General features: G+C 50.3%; 1 protein-coding gene across 4 annotated transcripts in view; it reads right to left on the bottom strand.

Moving 5' to 3' along the window:
• Positions 1–15,000, bottom strand: part of LOC135523401 (RNA binding protein fox-1 homolog 3-like) — a 706,321-nt gene that overhangs the window by 31,575 nt on the left and 659,746 nt on the right. For all 4 annotated transcript variants that reach the window (XM_064950046.1, XM_064950045.1, XM_064950049.1 and 1 more), the window contains one exon: positions 14,413–14,477. In XM_064950046.1, the coding sequence (XP_064806118.1) occupies positions 14,413–14,477 (65 nt within the window). The remainder of the gene's footprint in view (positions 1–14,412; positions 14,478–15,000) is intronic.

The raw sequence follows: 15,000 nt of genomic DNA, 5'->3' as shown, positions 1-15,000 counted from the left end.
AGGTTAGGGGAGGTTAGGGGAGGGAGGTTAGGGAAGGGAGCCCAGCGTCGTCCAGGTTAGGGGAGGGAGCCCAACGTCGTCCAGGTTAGGGGAGGGTGCCCAGCGTCGTCCAGGTTAGGGGAGGGAGACCAGCGTCGTCCAGGTTAGGGGAGGGAGCCCAGCATCATGCAGGTTAGGGGAGGGAGCCCAACGTCGTGCAAATACATGGTACAATAGAGAGGGAGAGACAGAGAGAGAGAGAGAGAGACACACGTTGTATGTTCTAGGGGCATGCCTGACCTCTCCTCTTCTCCTCTCTGCCTCTTCCCTGTATCTCTCTCTTCTCTTCTTTGGCTTCTGAGTGGCACAGTGGTCTAAGGCACTGCATCTCAATGCAAGATGCGTCACTACAATCCCTGGTTCGAATCCAGGCTTAAGCCCATCTGGCTGTAATTGGGTGGCACACAGTTGGCCAAGCATCGGGTTTGGCCGGGGTAAATATACATTTGTTCTTTAACTGACTTGCCAAGTTAAATAAAGGTTAAATAAAAATAAATTTAAAAAATCCTTCAGTCCTCCTGTATCTCTCTCTGCTCTTCTACTCTCTGGCTCTTCTCTTCATTCCTCCGGTATCTCTCTCTGCCCTTCTACTCTCTGGCGCTTCTCTTCATTCCTCCTGTATCTCTCTGCACTTCTACTCTTTGGCTCTTCTCTTCATTCCTCCTGTATCTCCCTCTGCCCTCATCTACTCTCTGGCTATTCCCTTCATTCCTAATGTATCTCTCTCTGCCCTCATCTACTCTCTGGCTCTTCCCTTCATTCCTCCTGTATCTCTCTCTGCCCTTCTACTCTCTGGCACTTCCCTTCATTCCTCCTGTATCTCTCACTGCCCTTCTACTCTCTGGCTCTTCCCTTCATTCCTCCTGTATCTCTCTGCCCTTCTACTCTCTGGCTCTTCCCTTCATTCCTCCTGTATCTCTCTCTGCCCTTCTACTCTCTGGCACTTCCCTTCATTCCTCCTGTATCTCTCACTGCCCTTCTACTCTCTGGCTCTTCCCTTCATTCCTCCTGTATCTCTCTCTGCCCTTGTCTACTCTCTGGCTCTTCCCTTCATTCCTCCTGTATCTTTCTCTGCCCTCATCTACTCTCTGGCGCTTCTCTTCATTCCTCCTGTATCTCTCTCTGCCCATCTACTCGCTGGCTCTTCCCTTCATTCCTCCTGTCTCTCTCTGCCCTTCTACTCTCTGGCACTTCCCTTCATTCCTCCTGTATCTCTCTCTGCCCATCTACTCTCTGGGTCTTCCCTTCATTCCTCCTGTATCTCTCTCTGCCCTTCTACTCTCTGGCACTTCCCTTCATTCCTCCCGTATCTCTCTCTGCCCTTGTCTACTCTCTGGCTCTTCCCTTCATTCCTCCTGTATCTTTCTCTGCCCTCATCTACTCTCTGGCCCTTCCCTTCATTCCTCCTGTATCTCTCTCTGCCCATCTACTCTCTGGCTCTTCCGTTCAGTCCTCCTGTATCTCTCTCTGCCCTTCTACTCTCGGGCACTTCCCTTCATTCCTCCTGTATCTCTCACTGCCCTTCCACTCTCTGGCCCTTCTCTTCATTCCTCCTGTATCTCTCTCTGCCTTCTTCTACTCTCTGGCTCTTCCCTTCAATCCTCCTGTATCTCTCTCTGCCCTCGTCTATTCTCTGGTTCCTCCCTTCATTCCTCCTGTATCTATCTCTGCCCTTCTACTCTCTGGCATTTCCCTTCATTCCTCCTGTATCTCTCTCTGCCCTTCTACTCTCGGGCACTTCCCTTCATTCCTCCTGTATCTCTCACTGCCCTTCCACTCTCTGGCCCTTCTCTTCATTCCTCCTGTATCTTTCTATGCCCTCATCTACTCTCTGGCCCTTCTCTTCATTCCTCCTGTATCTCTCTCTGCCCTCATATTCTCTCTGGCCCTTCTCTTAATTTCTCCTGTATCTCTCTCTGCCTTCATCTACTCTCTGGCTCTTCTCTTCATTCCTCCTGTATCTCTCTTTGCCCTTCTACTCTCTGGCTCTTCTCTTCTTTCCTCCTGTATCTCTCTCTGCCCTCGTCTACTCTCTGGCTTTTCTCTTCATTTCTCCTGTATCTCTCTATGCCCTCGTTTACTCTCTGGCTCTTCCCTTCATTCCTCCTGTATCTCTCTCTGCCCTCGTCGACTCTCTGGTTCTTCCCTTCAGTCCTCCTGTATCTCTCTATGCTCTTCTACTCTCTGGCTCTTCTCTTCATTCCTCCGGTATCTCTCTCTGCCCTTCTACTCTCTGGCGCTTCTCTTCATTCCTCCTGTATCTCTCTGCACTTCTACTCTTTGGCTCTTCTCTTCATTCCTCCTGTATCTCCCTCTGCCCTCATCTACTCTCTGGCTATTCCCTTCATTCCTAATGTATCTCTCGCTGCCCTCATCTACTCTCTGGCTCTTCCCTTCATTCCTCCTGTATCTCTCTCTGCCATTCTACTCTCTGGCACTTCCCTTCATTCCTCCTGTATCTCTCACTGCCCTTCTACTCTCTGGCTCTTCCCTTCATTCCTCCTGTATCTCTCTGCCCTTCTACTCTCTGGCTCTTCCCTTCATTCCTCCTGTATCTCTCTCTGCCCTTCTACTCTCTGGCACTTCCCTTCATTCCTCCTGTATCTCTCACTGCCCTTCTACTCTCTGGCTCTTCCCTTCATTCCTCCTGTATCTCTCTCTGCCCTTGTCTACTCTCTGGCTCTTCCCTTCATTCCTACTTTATCTTTCTCTGCCCTCATCTACTCTCTGGCCATTCCCTTCATTCCTCCTGTATCTCTCTCTGCCCATCTACTCGCTGGCTCTTCCCTTCATTCCTCCTGTCTCTCTCTGCCTTCTACTCTCTGGCACTTCCCTTCAATCCTCCTGTATCTCTCACTGCCCTTCTACTCTTTGGCTCTTCTCTTCATTCCTCCTGTATCTCCCTCTGCCCTCATCTACTCTCTGGCTATTCCCTTCATTCCTAATGTATCTCTCTCTGCCCTCATCTACTCTCTGGCTCTTCCCTTCATTCCTCCTGTATCTCTCTCTGCCCTTCTACTCTCTGGCACTTCCCTTCATTCCTCCTGTATCTCTCACTGCCCTTCTACTCTCTGGCTCTTCCCTTCATTCCTCCTGTATCTCTCTGCCCTTCTACTCTCTGGCTCTTCCCTTCATTCCTCCTGTATCTCTCTCTGCCCTTCTACTCTCTGGCACTTCCCTTCATTCCTCCTGTGTCTCTCACTGCCCTTCTACTCTCTGGCTCTTCCCTTCATTCCTCCTGTATCTCTCTCTGCCCTTGTCTACTCTCTGGCTCTTCCCTTCATTCCTCAAGGATCTTTCTCTGCCCTCATCTACTCTCTGGTCATTCCCTTCATTCCTCCTGTATCTCTCTCTGCCCATCTACTCGCTTGCTCTTCCCTTCATTCCTCCTGTCTCTCTCTGCCCTTCTACTCTCTGGCACTTCCCTTCATTCCTCCTGTATCTCTCTCTGCCCATCTACTCTCTGGGTCTTCCCTTCATTCCTCCTGTATCTCTCTCTGCCCTTCTACTCTCTGGCACTTCCCTTCATTCCTCCTGTATCTCTCTCTGCCCTTGTCTACTCTCTGGCTCTTCCCTTCATTCCTCCTGTATCTTTCTCTGCCCTCATCTACTCTCTGGCCCTTCCCTTCATTCCTCCTGTATCTCTCTGCCCATCTACTCTCTGGCTCTTCCGTTCAGTCCTCCTGTATCTCTCTCTGCCCTTCTACTCTCGGGCACTTCCCTTCATTCCTCCTGTATCTCTCACTGCCCTTCCACTCTCTGGCCCTTCTCTTCATTCCTCCTGTATCTCTCTCTGCCTTCTTCTACTCTCTGGCTCTTCCCTTCAATCCTCCTGTATCTCTCTCTGCCCTCGTCTATTCTCTGGTTCCTCCCTTCATTCCTCCTGTATCTATCTCTGCCCTTCTACTCTCTGGCATTTCCCTTCATTCCTCCTGTATCTCTCTCTGCCCTTCTACTCTCGGGCACTTCCCTTCATTCCTCCTGTATCTCTCACTGCCCTTCCACTCTCTGGCTCTTCTCTTCATTCCTCCTGTATCTTTCAATGCCCTCGTCTACTCTCTGGCCCTTCTCTTCATTCCTCCTGTATCTCTCTCTGCCCTCATATTCTCTCTGGCCCTTCTCTTCATTTCTCCTGTATCTCTCTCTGCCTTCTTCTACTCTCTGGCTCTTCTCTTCATTCCTCCTGTATCTCTCTTTGCCCTTCTACTCTCTGGCTCTTCTCTTCTTTCCTCCTGTATCTCTCTCTGCCCTCGTCTACTCTCTGGCTTTTCTCTTCATTCCTCCTGTATCTCTCTATGCCCTCGTTTACTCTCTGGCTCTTCCCTTCATTCCTCCTGTATCTCTCTCTGCCCTCGTCGACTCTCTGGTTCTTCCCTTCATTCCTCCTGTATCTCTCTCTGCCCTCTTCTACCCTCTACCTCTTCTCTTCATTCCTCCTGTATCTCTCTCTGCCCTCGTCTACTCTCTGGCTCTTCCCTTCATTCCTCCTGTATCTCTCTCTGCCCTTCTACTCTCTGGCTCGTCCCTTCATTCCTCCTGTATCTCTCTCTGCCCTTGTCTACTCTCTGGATCTTCCTTCATTCCTCTTGTATCTCTCTCTGGCCTCTTCTACTCTCTAGGCTCTTCCCTTCATTCCTCCTGTATCTTTCTCTGCCCTTCTACTCTCTGGCACTTCCCTTCATTCCTCCTGTATCTCTCACTGCCCTTCTACACTCTGGCTCTTCTCTTCATTCCCCCTGTATCTCTCTCTGCCCTCTTCTACTCTCTGGCTCTTCCCTTCATTCCTCCTGTAACTTTCTCTGCCCTTCTACTCTCTGGCACTTCGCTTCATTCCTCCTGTATCTCTCTCTGCCCTCGTCTAATCTCTGGCTCTTCTCTTCATTCCTCCTGTATCTCTCTCTGCCCTTCTACTTGCTGGCTCTTCTCTTCATTCCTCCTGTATCTCTCTCTGCCTTCTTCTACTCTCTGGCTCTTCTCTTCATTCCTCCTGTATCTCTCTTTGCCCTTCTACTCTCTGGCTCTTCTCTTCTTTCCTCCTGTATCTCTCTCTGCCCTCGTCTACTCTCTGGCTTTTCTCTTCATTCCTCCTGTATCTCTCTATGCCCTCGTTTACTCTCTGGCTCTTCCCTTCATTCCTCCTGTATCTCTCTCTGCCCTCGTCGACTCTCTGGTTCTTCCCTTCATTCATCCTGTATCTCTCTCTGCCCTGTTCTACCCTCTACCTCTTCTCTTCATTCCTCCTGTATCTCTCTCTGCCCTCGTCTACTCTCTGGCTCTTCCCTTCATTCCTCCTGTATCTCTCTCTGCCCTTCTACTCTCTGGCTCGTCCCTTCATTCCTCCTGTATCTCTCTCTGCCCTTGTCTACTCTCTGGATCTTCCTTCATTCCTCTTGGATCTCTCTCTGGCCTCTTCTACTCTCTGGCTCTTCCCTTCATTCCTCCTGTATCTTTCTCTGCCCTTCTACTCTCTGGCACTTCCCTTCATTCCTCCTGTATCTCTCACTGCCCTTCTACACTCTGGCTCTTCTCTTCATTCCCCCTGTATCTCTCTCTGCCCTCTTCTACTCTCTGGCTCTTCCCTTCATTCCTCCTGTAACTTTCTCTGCCCTTCTACTCTCTGGCACTTCGCTTCATTCCTCCTGTATCTCTCTCTGCCCTCGTCTAATCTCTGGCTCTTCTCTTCATTCCTCCTGTATCTCTCTCTGCCCTTCTACTTGCTGGCTCTTCTCTTCATTCCTCCTGTATCTCTCTCTGCCCTTCTATTCTCTGGCACTTCTCTTCATTCCTCCTGTATCTCTCTCTGCCCTCGTCTACTCTCTGGCTCTTCTCTTCATTCCCCCTGTATCTCTCTCTGCCCTCATCCACTCTCTGGCTCTTCCCTTCATTCCTACTGTATCTCTCTCTGACCTCATCTACTCTCTGGTTCTTCCCTTCATTCCTCCTGTATCTCTCTCTGCCCTTGTCTACTCTCTGGCTCGTCCCTTCATTCCTCCTGTATCTCTCTCTGCCCTTGTCTACTCTCTGGATCTTCCTTCATTCCTCTTGTATCTCTCTCTGGCCTCTTCTACTCTCTGGCTCTTCCCTTCATTCCTCCTGTATCTCTCTCTGCACTTTTACTATCTGGCTCTTCCCTTCATTCCTCCTGTATCTTTCTCTGCCCTTCTACTCTCTGGCACTTCCCTTCATTCCTCCTGTATCTCTCACTGCCCTTCTACACTCTGGCTCTTCTCTTCATTCCCCCTGTATCTCTCTCTGCCCTCTTCTACTCTCTGGCTCTTCCCTTCATTCCTCCTGTATCTCTCTCTGCCCTTCTACTCTCTGGCACTTCCCTTCATTCCTCCTGTATCTCTCACTGCCCTTCTACTCTCTGGCTCTTCCCTTCATTCCTCCTGTATCTCTCTGCCCTTCTACTCTCTGGCTCTTCCCTTCATTCCTCCTGTATCTCTCTCTGCCCTTCTACTCTCTGGCACTTCACTTCATTCCTCCTGTGTCTCTCACTGCCCTTCTACTCTCTGGCTCTTCCCTTCATTCCTCCTGTATCTCTCTCTGCCCTTGTCTACTCTCTGGCTCTTCCCTTCATTCCTCAAGGATCTTTCTCTGCCCTCATCTACTCTCTGGTCATTCCCTTCATTCCTCCTGTATCTCTCTCTGCCCATCTACTCGCTGGCTCTTCCCTTCATTCCTCCTGTCTCTCTCTGCCCTTCTACTCTCTGGCACTTCCCTTCATTCCTCCTGTATCTCTCTCTGCCCATCTACTCTCTGGGTCTTCCCTTCATTCCTCCTGTATCTCTCTCTGCCCTTCTACTCTCTGGCACTTCCCTTCATTCCTCCTGTATCTCTCTCTGCCCTTGTCTACTCTCTGGCTCTTCCCTTCATTCCTCCTGTATCTTTCTCTGCCCTCATCTACTCTCTGGCCCTTCCCTTCATTCCTCCTGTATCTCTCACTGCCCTTCCACTCTCTGGCCCTTCTCTTCATTCCTCCTGTATCTCTCTCTGCCTTCTTCTACTCTCTGGCTCTTCCCTTCAATCCTCCTGTATCTCTCTCTGCCCTCGTCTATTCTCTGGTTCCTCCCTTCATTCCTCCTGCATCTATCTCTGCCCTTCTACTCTCTGGCATTTCCCTTCATTCCTCCTGTATCTCTCTCTGCCCTTCTACTCTCGGGCACTTCCCTTCATTCCTCCTGTATCTCTCACTGCCCTTCCACTTCTGGCTCTTCTCTTCATTCCTCCTGTATCTTTCAATGCCCTCGTCTACTCTCTGGCCCTTCTCTTCATTCCTCCTGTATCTCTCTCTGCCCTCATATTCTCTCTGGCCCTTCTCTTCCTTTCTCCTGTATCTCTCTCTGCCTTCTTCTACTCTCTGGCTCTTCTCTTCATTCCTCCTGTATCTCTCTTTGCCCTTCTACTCTCTGGCTCTTCTCTTCTTTCCTCCTGTATCTCTCTCTGCCCTCGTCTACTCTCTGGCTTTTCTCTTCATTCCTCCTGTATCTCTCTATGCCCTCGTTTACTCTCTGGCTCTTCCCTTCATTCCTCCTGTATCTCTCTCTGCCCTCGTCGACTCTCTGGTTCTTCCCTTCATTCCTCCTGTATCTCTCTCTGCCCTCTTCTACCCTCTACCTCTTCTCTTCATTCCTCCTGTATCTCTCTCTGCCCTCGTCTACTCTCTGGCTCTTCCCTTCATTCCTCCTGTATCTCTCTCTGCCCTTCTACTCTCTGGCTCGTCCCTTCATTCCTCCTGTATCTCTCTCTGCCCTTGTCTACTCTCTGGATCTTCCTTCATTCCTCTTGTATCTCTCTCTGGCCTCTTCTACTCTCTGGCTCTTCCCTTCATTCCTCCTGTATCTCTCTCTGCACTTCTACTATCTGGCTCTTCCCTTCATTCCTCCTGTATCTTTCTCTGCCCTTCTACTCTCTGGCACTTCCCTTCATTCCTCCTGTATCTCTCACTGCCCTTCTACACTCTGGCTCTTCTCTTCATTCCCCCTGTATCTCTCTCTGCCCTCTTCTACTCTCTGGCTCTTCCCTTCATTCCTCCTGTAACTTTCTCTGCCCTTCTACTCTCTGGCACTTCCCTTCATTCCTCCTGTATCTCTCTCTGCCCTCGTCTAATCTCTGGCTCTTCTCTTCATTCCTCCTGTATCTCTCTCTGCCCTTCTACTTGCTGGCTCTTCTCTTCATTCCTCCTGTATCTCTCTCTGCCCTTCTATTCTCTGGCACTTCTCTTCATTCCTCCTGTATCTCTCTCTGCCCTCGTCTACTCTCTGGCTCTTCTCTTCATTCCCCCTGTATCTCTCTCTGCCCTCATCCACTCTCTGGCTCTTCCCTTCATTCCTACTGTATCTCTCTCTGACCTCATCTACTCTCTGGTTCTTCCCTTCATTCCTCCTGTATCTCTCTCTGCCCTTGTCTACTCTCTGGCTCTTCCCTTCATTCCCCCTGTATCTCTCTCTGCCCTCTTCTACGCTCTGGCTCTTCCCTTCATTCCTCATGTATCTCTCCCTGCCCTTCTACTCTCTGGCTCTTCTCTTCATTCCTCCTGTATCTCTCTCTGCCCTCGTCTACTCTCTGGTTCTTCCCTTCATTCTTAATGTATCTCTCTCTGCCCTCTTCTACTGTTTGTCTCTTCCCATCATTCCTCCTGTATCCCTCTCTGCCCTCATCTACTTTCTGGCTCTTCCCTTCATTCCTCCTGTATCTCTCTCTGCCCTCTTCTACTCTCTGTCTCTTCTCTTCATTCTTCCTGTATCTCTCTCTGCCCTCATCTACTCTCTGGCTCTTCCCTTCATTCCTCCTGTATCTCTCCCTGCCCTTCTACTCTCTGGCTCTTCTCTTCATTCCTCCTGTATCTCTCTCTGCCCTCGTCTACTCTCTGGTTCTTCCCTTCATTCTTAATGTATCTCTCTCTGCCCTCTTCTACTGTTTGTCTCTTCCCATCATTCCTCCTGTATCCCTCTCTGCCCTCATCTACTTTCTGGCTCTTCCCTTCATTCCTCCTGTATCTCTCTCTGCCCTCTTCTACTCTCTGTCTCTTCTCTTCATTCTTCCTGTATCTCTCTCTGCCCTCATCTACTCTCTGGCTCTTCCCTTCATTCCTCTTGTATCTCTCTCTGGCTTCTTCTACTCTCTGGCTCTTGCCTTCATTCCTCCTGTATCTCTCTCTGCCCTTCTATTCTCTGGCTCTTCTCTTCATTCCTCCTGTATCTCTCTCTGCCCTCGTATACTCTCTGTCTCTTCTCTTCATTCCCCCTCTATCTCTCTCTGCCCTCATCCACTCTCTGGCTCTTCCCTTCATTCCTCCTGTATCTCTCTCTGCCCTCGTCTACTCTCTGGTTCTTCCCTTCATTCCTCTTGTATCTCTCTCTGCCCTTGTCTACTCTCTGGCTCTTCCCTTCATTCCTCCTGTATCTCTATCTGCCCTCATCTACTCTCTGGCACTTCCCTTCATTCCTCCTGTATCTCTCTCTGCCCTTTTACTCTCTGGCTCTTCCCTTCATTCCTCCTGTATCGCTCTCTGCACTTCTACTATCTGGCTCTTCCCTTCATTCCTCCTGTATCTCTCTCTGCCCTTCTACTCTCTGGCACTTCCCTTCATTCCTCCTGTATCTCTCACTGCCCTTCTACACTCTGGCTCTTCTCTTCATTCCCCCTGTATCTCTCTCTGCCCTCTTCTACTCTCTGGCTCTTCCCTTCATTCCTCCTGTAACTTTCTCTGCCCTTCTACTCTCTGGTACTTCCCTTCATTCCTCCTGTATCTCTCTCTGCCCTCGTCTAATCTCTGGCTCTTCTCTTCATTCCTCCTGTATCTCTCTCTGCCCTTCTACTTGCTGGCTCTTCTCTTCATTCCTCCTGTATCTCTCTCTGCCCTTCTATTCTCTGGCACTTCTCTTCATTCCTCCTGTATCTCTCTCTGCCCTCGTCTACTCTCTGGCTCTTCTCTTCATTCCCCCTTTATCTCTCTCTGCCCCCATCCACTCTCTGGCTCTTCCCTTCATTCCTACTGTATCTCTCTCTGACCTCATCTACTCTCTGGTTCTTCCCTTCATTCCTCCTTTATCTCTCTCTGCCCTTGTCTACTCTCTGGCTCTTCCCTTCATTCCCCCTGTATCTCTCTCTGCCCTCTTCTACGCTCTGGCTCTTCCCTTCATTCCTCATGTATCTCTCTCTGCCCTTCTACTCTCTGGCTCTTCTCTTCATTCCTCCTGTATCTCTCTCTGCCCTCGTCTACTCTCTGGTTCTTCCCTTCATTCTTAATGTATCTCTCTCTGCCCTCTTCTACTGTTTGTCTCTTCCCATCATTCCTCCTGTATCCCTCTCTGCCCTCATCTACTTTCTGGCTCTTCCCTTCATTCCTCCTGTATCTCTCTCTGCCCTCTTCTACTCTCTGTCTCTTCTCTTCATTCTTCCTGTATCTCTCTCTGCCCTCATCTACTCTCTGGCTCTTCCCTTCATTCCTCCTGTATCTCTCTCTGCCCTTCTACTCTCTGGCTCGTCCCTTCATTCCTCCTGTATCTCTCTCTGCCCTTGTCTACTCTCTGGATCTTCCTTCATTCCTCTTGTATCTCTCTCTGGCCTCTTCTACTCTCTGGCTCTTCCCTTCATTCCTCCTGTATCTCTCTCTGCCCTTCTATTCTCTGGCTCTTCTCTTCATTCCTCCTGTATCTCTCTCTGCCCTCGTATACTCTCTGTCTCTTCTCTTCATTCCTCCTGTATCTCTCTCTGCCCTCGTCTACTCTCTGGTTCTTCCCTTCATTCCTCTTGTATCTCTCTCTGCCCTTGTCTACTCTCTGGCTCTTCCCTTCATTCCTCCTGTATCTCTATCTGCCCTCATCTACTCTCTGGCACTTCCCTTCATTCCTCCTGTATCTCTCTCTGCCCTTTTACTCTCTGGCTCTTCCCTTCATTCCTCCTGTATCGCTCTCTGCACTTCTACTATCTGGCTCTTCCCTTCATTCCTCCTGTATCTCTCTGCCCTTCTACTCTCTGGCACTTCCCTTCATTCCTCCTGTATCTCTCACTGCCCTTCTACACTCTGGCTCTTCTCTTCATTCCCCCTGTATCTCTCTCTGCCCTCTTCTACTCTCTGGCTCTTCCCTTCATTCCTCCTGTAACTTTCTCTGCCCTTCTACTCTCTGGCACTTCCCTTCATTCCTCCTGTATCTCTCTCTGCCCTCGTCTAATCTCTGGCTCTTCTCTTCATTCCTCCTGTATCTCTCTCTTCCCTTCTACTTGCTGGCTCTTCTCTTCATTCCTCCTGTATCTCTCTCTGCCCTTCTGCTCTCTGGCTCTTCCCTTCATTCCTCCTGTATCTCTCTCTGCCCTTCTACTCTCTGGTTCTTCTCTTCATTCCTCCTGTATCTCTATCTGCCCTTCTACTTGCTGGCTCTTCTCTTCATTCCTCCTGTATCTCTCTCTTCCCTTCTACTTGCTGGCTCTTCTCTTCATTCCTCCTGTATCTCTCTCTGCCCTTCTACTCTCTGGCTCTTCCCTTCATTCCTCCTGTATCTCTCTGTCTCTGTCTCTGAAGGCTTATTCCCTCTCTATTCACTAGCACTAGCTCAGAACTAATCCCACCCTCCCCCCTTTCATCCCTCTCTCTCTGAGACGGGACCAGGCGGGCCGCGTCGACCGCTTTGTACATTCCTCTCCTCCACATCCCTCTCTCTGCTCCCTCTTTTGTTTGCTATCTTCCAAAAGCAAGGGATGCAAGTGGAGGTCTGGAGGGCATAGATAAGGCCCTGTACGGGTTAGGGCTAGGGTTGGGCTATCAGAGAGTAGAGGAGAAAAAAAGACATGGAAGAGGAATTAAAGGGTGAAGGAAAGGAGGAATAGAGGAGAGGTGGAGGGAGCGAATGATGGCAGGGTGGGAGCATGACATCATTGGAAAAAAGTGAAGAGAGGAGATGACTGAAAGGAGGGATGGATGTGAGGAAGAAAGATAGGTGGTCAATGTACAGGGGAGGAGATGTGAATAGATGGATGGATGTATGGATGGATGGATGAAGGAGGAGTGGAAGTGGATGAAAATGAATCTATATCCTGTTGCTAGTTAATAGATAATGCCACGACTATTTCAGCTGTCATGTTCTACCTGTTGACATGCACCATTCAAAAACAATACATCTAATTGTCTGTGGAGTGAGGAAGACTGAAGCAGAAGGACATGGTTGTGTGTCTGTGTGAAAGAGTTCCCCAGGGAAACAGAGGCAGCAATTCTCTCAGTTCCACACTGATCCACTCCCTCTAAGCCCTATTAGACAAGAATAAAAAACACTCCATCCCTCACTGAATTAACTGACTCGCTTTAAATCACAAGAGTTTAAAAAGACAGAGGGAGTAGGGAGTGAGACTGAGGGAGTAGGGAGTGAGACTGAGGGAGTAGGGAGTGAGACTGAGGGAGTAGGGATTGAGACAAAGGGAGTAGGGAGTGAGATTGAGGGAGTAGGGAGTGAGACTGAGGAAGAAGGGAGTGAGACTGAGGGAGTAGGGAATGAGACTGAGGGAGTAGGGAATGAGACTGAGGGAGTAGAGAGTGAGACTGAGGGAGAAAGGAGTGAGACTGAGGGAGTAGGGAGTGAGTCTGAGGGAGTAGGGATTGAGACAGAGGGAGTAGGGAGTGAGACTGAGGGAGTAGGGAGTGAGACTGAGGTAGTAGGGAGTGAGACAGAGGGAGTAGGGAGTGAGACTGAGGGAGTAGGGAGTGAGACTGAGGGAGGAGGGAGTGAGACTGAGGGAGTAGGGAGTGAGACTGAGGGAGTAGGGAGTGAGACTGAGGGAGAAAGGAGTGAGACTGAGGGAGTAGGGAGTGAGTCTGAGGGAGTAGGGATTGAGACAGAGGGAGTAGGGAGTGAGACTGAGGGAGTAGGGAGTGAGACTGAGGTAGTAGGGAGTGAGACAGAGGGAGTAGGGAGTGAGACTGAGGGAGTAGGGAGTGAGACTGAGGTAGTAGGGAGTGAGACAGAGGGAGAAGGGAGTGAGACTGAGGGAGTAGGGAGTGAGACTGAGGGAGTAGGGAGTGAGACTGAAGGAGTAGGGAGTGAGACTGAGGGAGTAGGGAGTAAGACTGAGGAAGAAGGGAGTGAGACTGAGGGAGGAGGGAGTGAGACTGAGGGAGTAGGGAGTGAGACTGAGGGAGTAGGGAGTGAGACTGAGGGAGAAAGGAGTGAGACTGAGGGAGAAGGTAGTGAGACTGAGGGAGTAGGGAATGAGACTGAGGGAGTAGGGAGTGTAACTGAGGGAGTAGGGAGTGAGACTGAAGGAGTAGGGAGTGAGACTGAGGGAGAAAGGTTTGAGACTGAGGGAGAAGGGAGTGAGACTGAGGGAGTAGGGAGTGAGACTGAAGGAGTAGGGAGTGAGACTGAAGGAGAAGGGAGTGAGACTGAGGGAGTAGGGAGTGAGACTGAGGGAGTAGGGAATGAGACTGAGGGAGAAGGGAGTGAGACTGAGGGAGAAGGGAGTGAGATTGAGGGAGAAGGGAGTGAGACTGAGGGAGAAGGGAGTGAGACTGAGGAAGAAGGGAGTGAGACTGAGGGAGTAGGGAGTGAGACTGAGGGAGTAGGGAGTGAGACTGAGGGAGAAGGGAGTGAGACTGAGGGAGAAGGGAGTGAGACTGAGGGAGTAGGGAATGAGACTGAGGGAGAAGGGAGTGAGACTGAGGGAGAAGGGAGTGAGACTGAGGGAGAAGGGAGTGAGACTGAGGGAGTAGGGAGTGAGACTGAGGGAGAAGGGAGTGAGACTGAGGGAGAAGGGAGTGAGACTGAGGGAGGAGGGAGTAAGACTGAGGGAGAAGGGAGTGAGACTGAGGGAGTAGGGAGTGAGACTGAGGGAGTAGGGAGTGAGACTGAGGGAGTAGGGAGTGAGACTGAGGGAGTAGGGAGTGAGACTGAGGGAGTAGGGAGTGAGACTGAGGTAGTAGGGAGTGAGACAGAGGGAGTAGGGATTGAGACTGAGGGAGAAGGGAGTGAGACTGAGGGAGTAGGGAGTGAGACTGAGGGAGAAGGGAAAGAAAAGACTTGAAAAGGTACAGAAGGCAAAAGAGATGGAGAACAGAAAGAGAGAATGAAATAACTATAGCTGAGCGAGAGAAACACCCTTTCACCTGCTCTACTCTGCTGTACACAATCCCCCCATTGGCAGAGCGTTGTCTGATATCTAACATCATCCTACAGTCTCCCGATGCCACTGCCCCTTATCAGACCTGACACGCTCAATCTTCCCCAGATTAGTTCTCCCAACGCTCTCACGCGCAGCCCACCCAACCCAGGGAGGAGAGCTCGGTGCCTGGGAAGACTGAGGCCGGAGGCGGGGCCCCCTGGGGGGGGGGGGCAAGTGGCTGGAGATTTGGGGATAGGGGAGCAGTGTGTGTGTGTGTGTTACCTGTCACTATATGCAGTTGCAGCCGTGGCTGCTGGTTGTGCGTATCTGTACGCTGCATAACCCCCCTGTGGAGAAGACAGGAAGTTCTTGATAATAGACATAACAATCAGCGTAGTGATAAAATACCACAATCACATGCCATTTATGAAAGAGAGAGAGAGAGAGGGAGAGCAAGAGAGAGAGAGAGAGAGAGAGAGCAAGAGAGAGGGAGAGAGCAAGAGAGAGAGAGAGAAAGAGAGAGAGAGAGACAGAGAAATAGAGAGAGAGAGAAATAGAAAGAGAAGCAGAGAGAAAATGTCTGTGCAGCAATTATTGTGAATGAATGGAGAGGGATGGGGGTGTTTGTGTTTGTGAGTCATGCATATGTGTGTGTGTGTGTGTGTGTGTGTGTGTGTGTGTGTGTGTGTGTGTGTGTGTGTGTGTGTGTGTGTGTGTGTGTGTGTATATATATGTGTCTGTGTGTGTGCATCACCATGGTGATTAACAAGGGTATAATTAATGTGTGGGGCGGGTGAGAGAGGCTTATGGCACAGAGCCAGATTGAGTTGTTTCTGTGTTCATCACTGGAGAGTGGACAATGTGTGTGTG

Source organism: Oncorhynchus masou, chromosome 31 (assembly GCF_036934945.1).
Source record: "Oncorhynchus masou masou isolate Uvic2021 chromosome 31, UVic_Omas_1.1, whole genome shotgun sequence".
Lineage (NCBI taxonomy): Eukaryota > Metazoa > Chordata > Actinopteri > Salmoniformes > Salmonidae > Oncorhynchus > Oncorhynchus masou.
The sequence above is the reverse complement of the archived record's forward strand: the minus strand, read 5'-3'. Positions and strand labels throughout refer to the sequence as shown.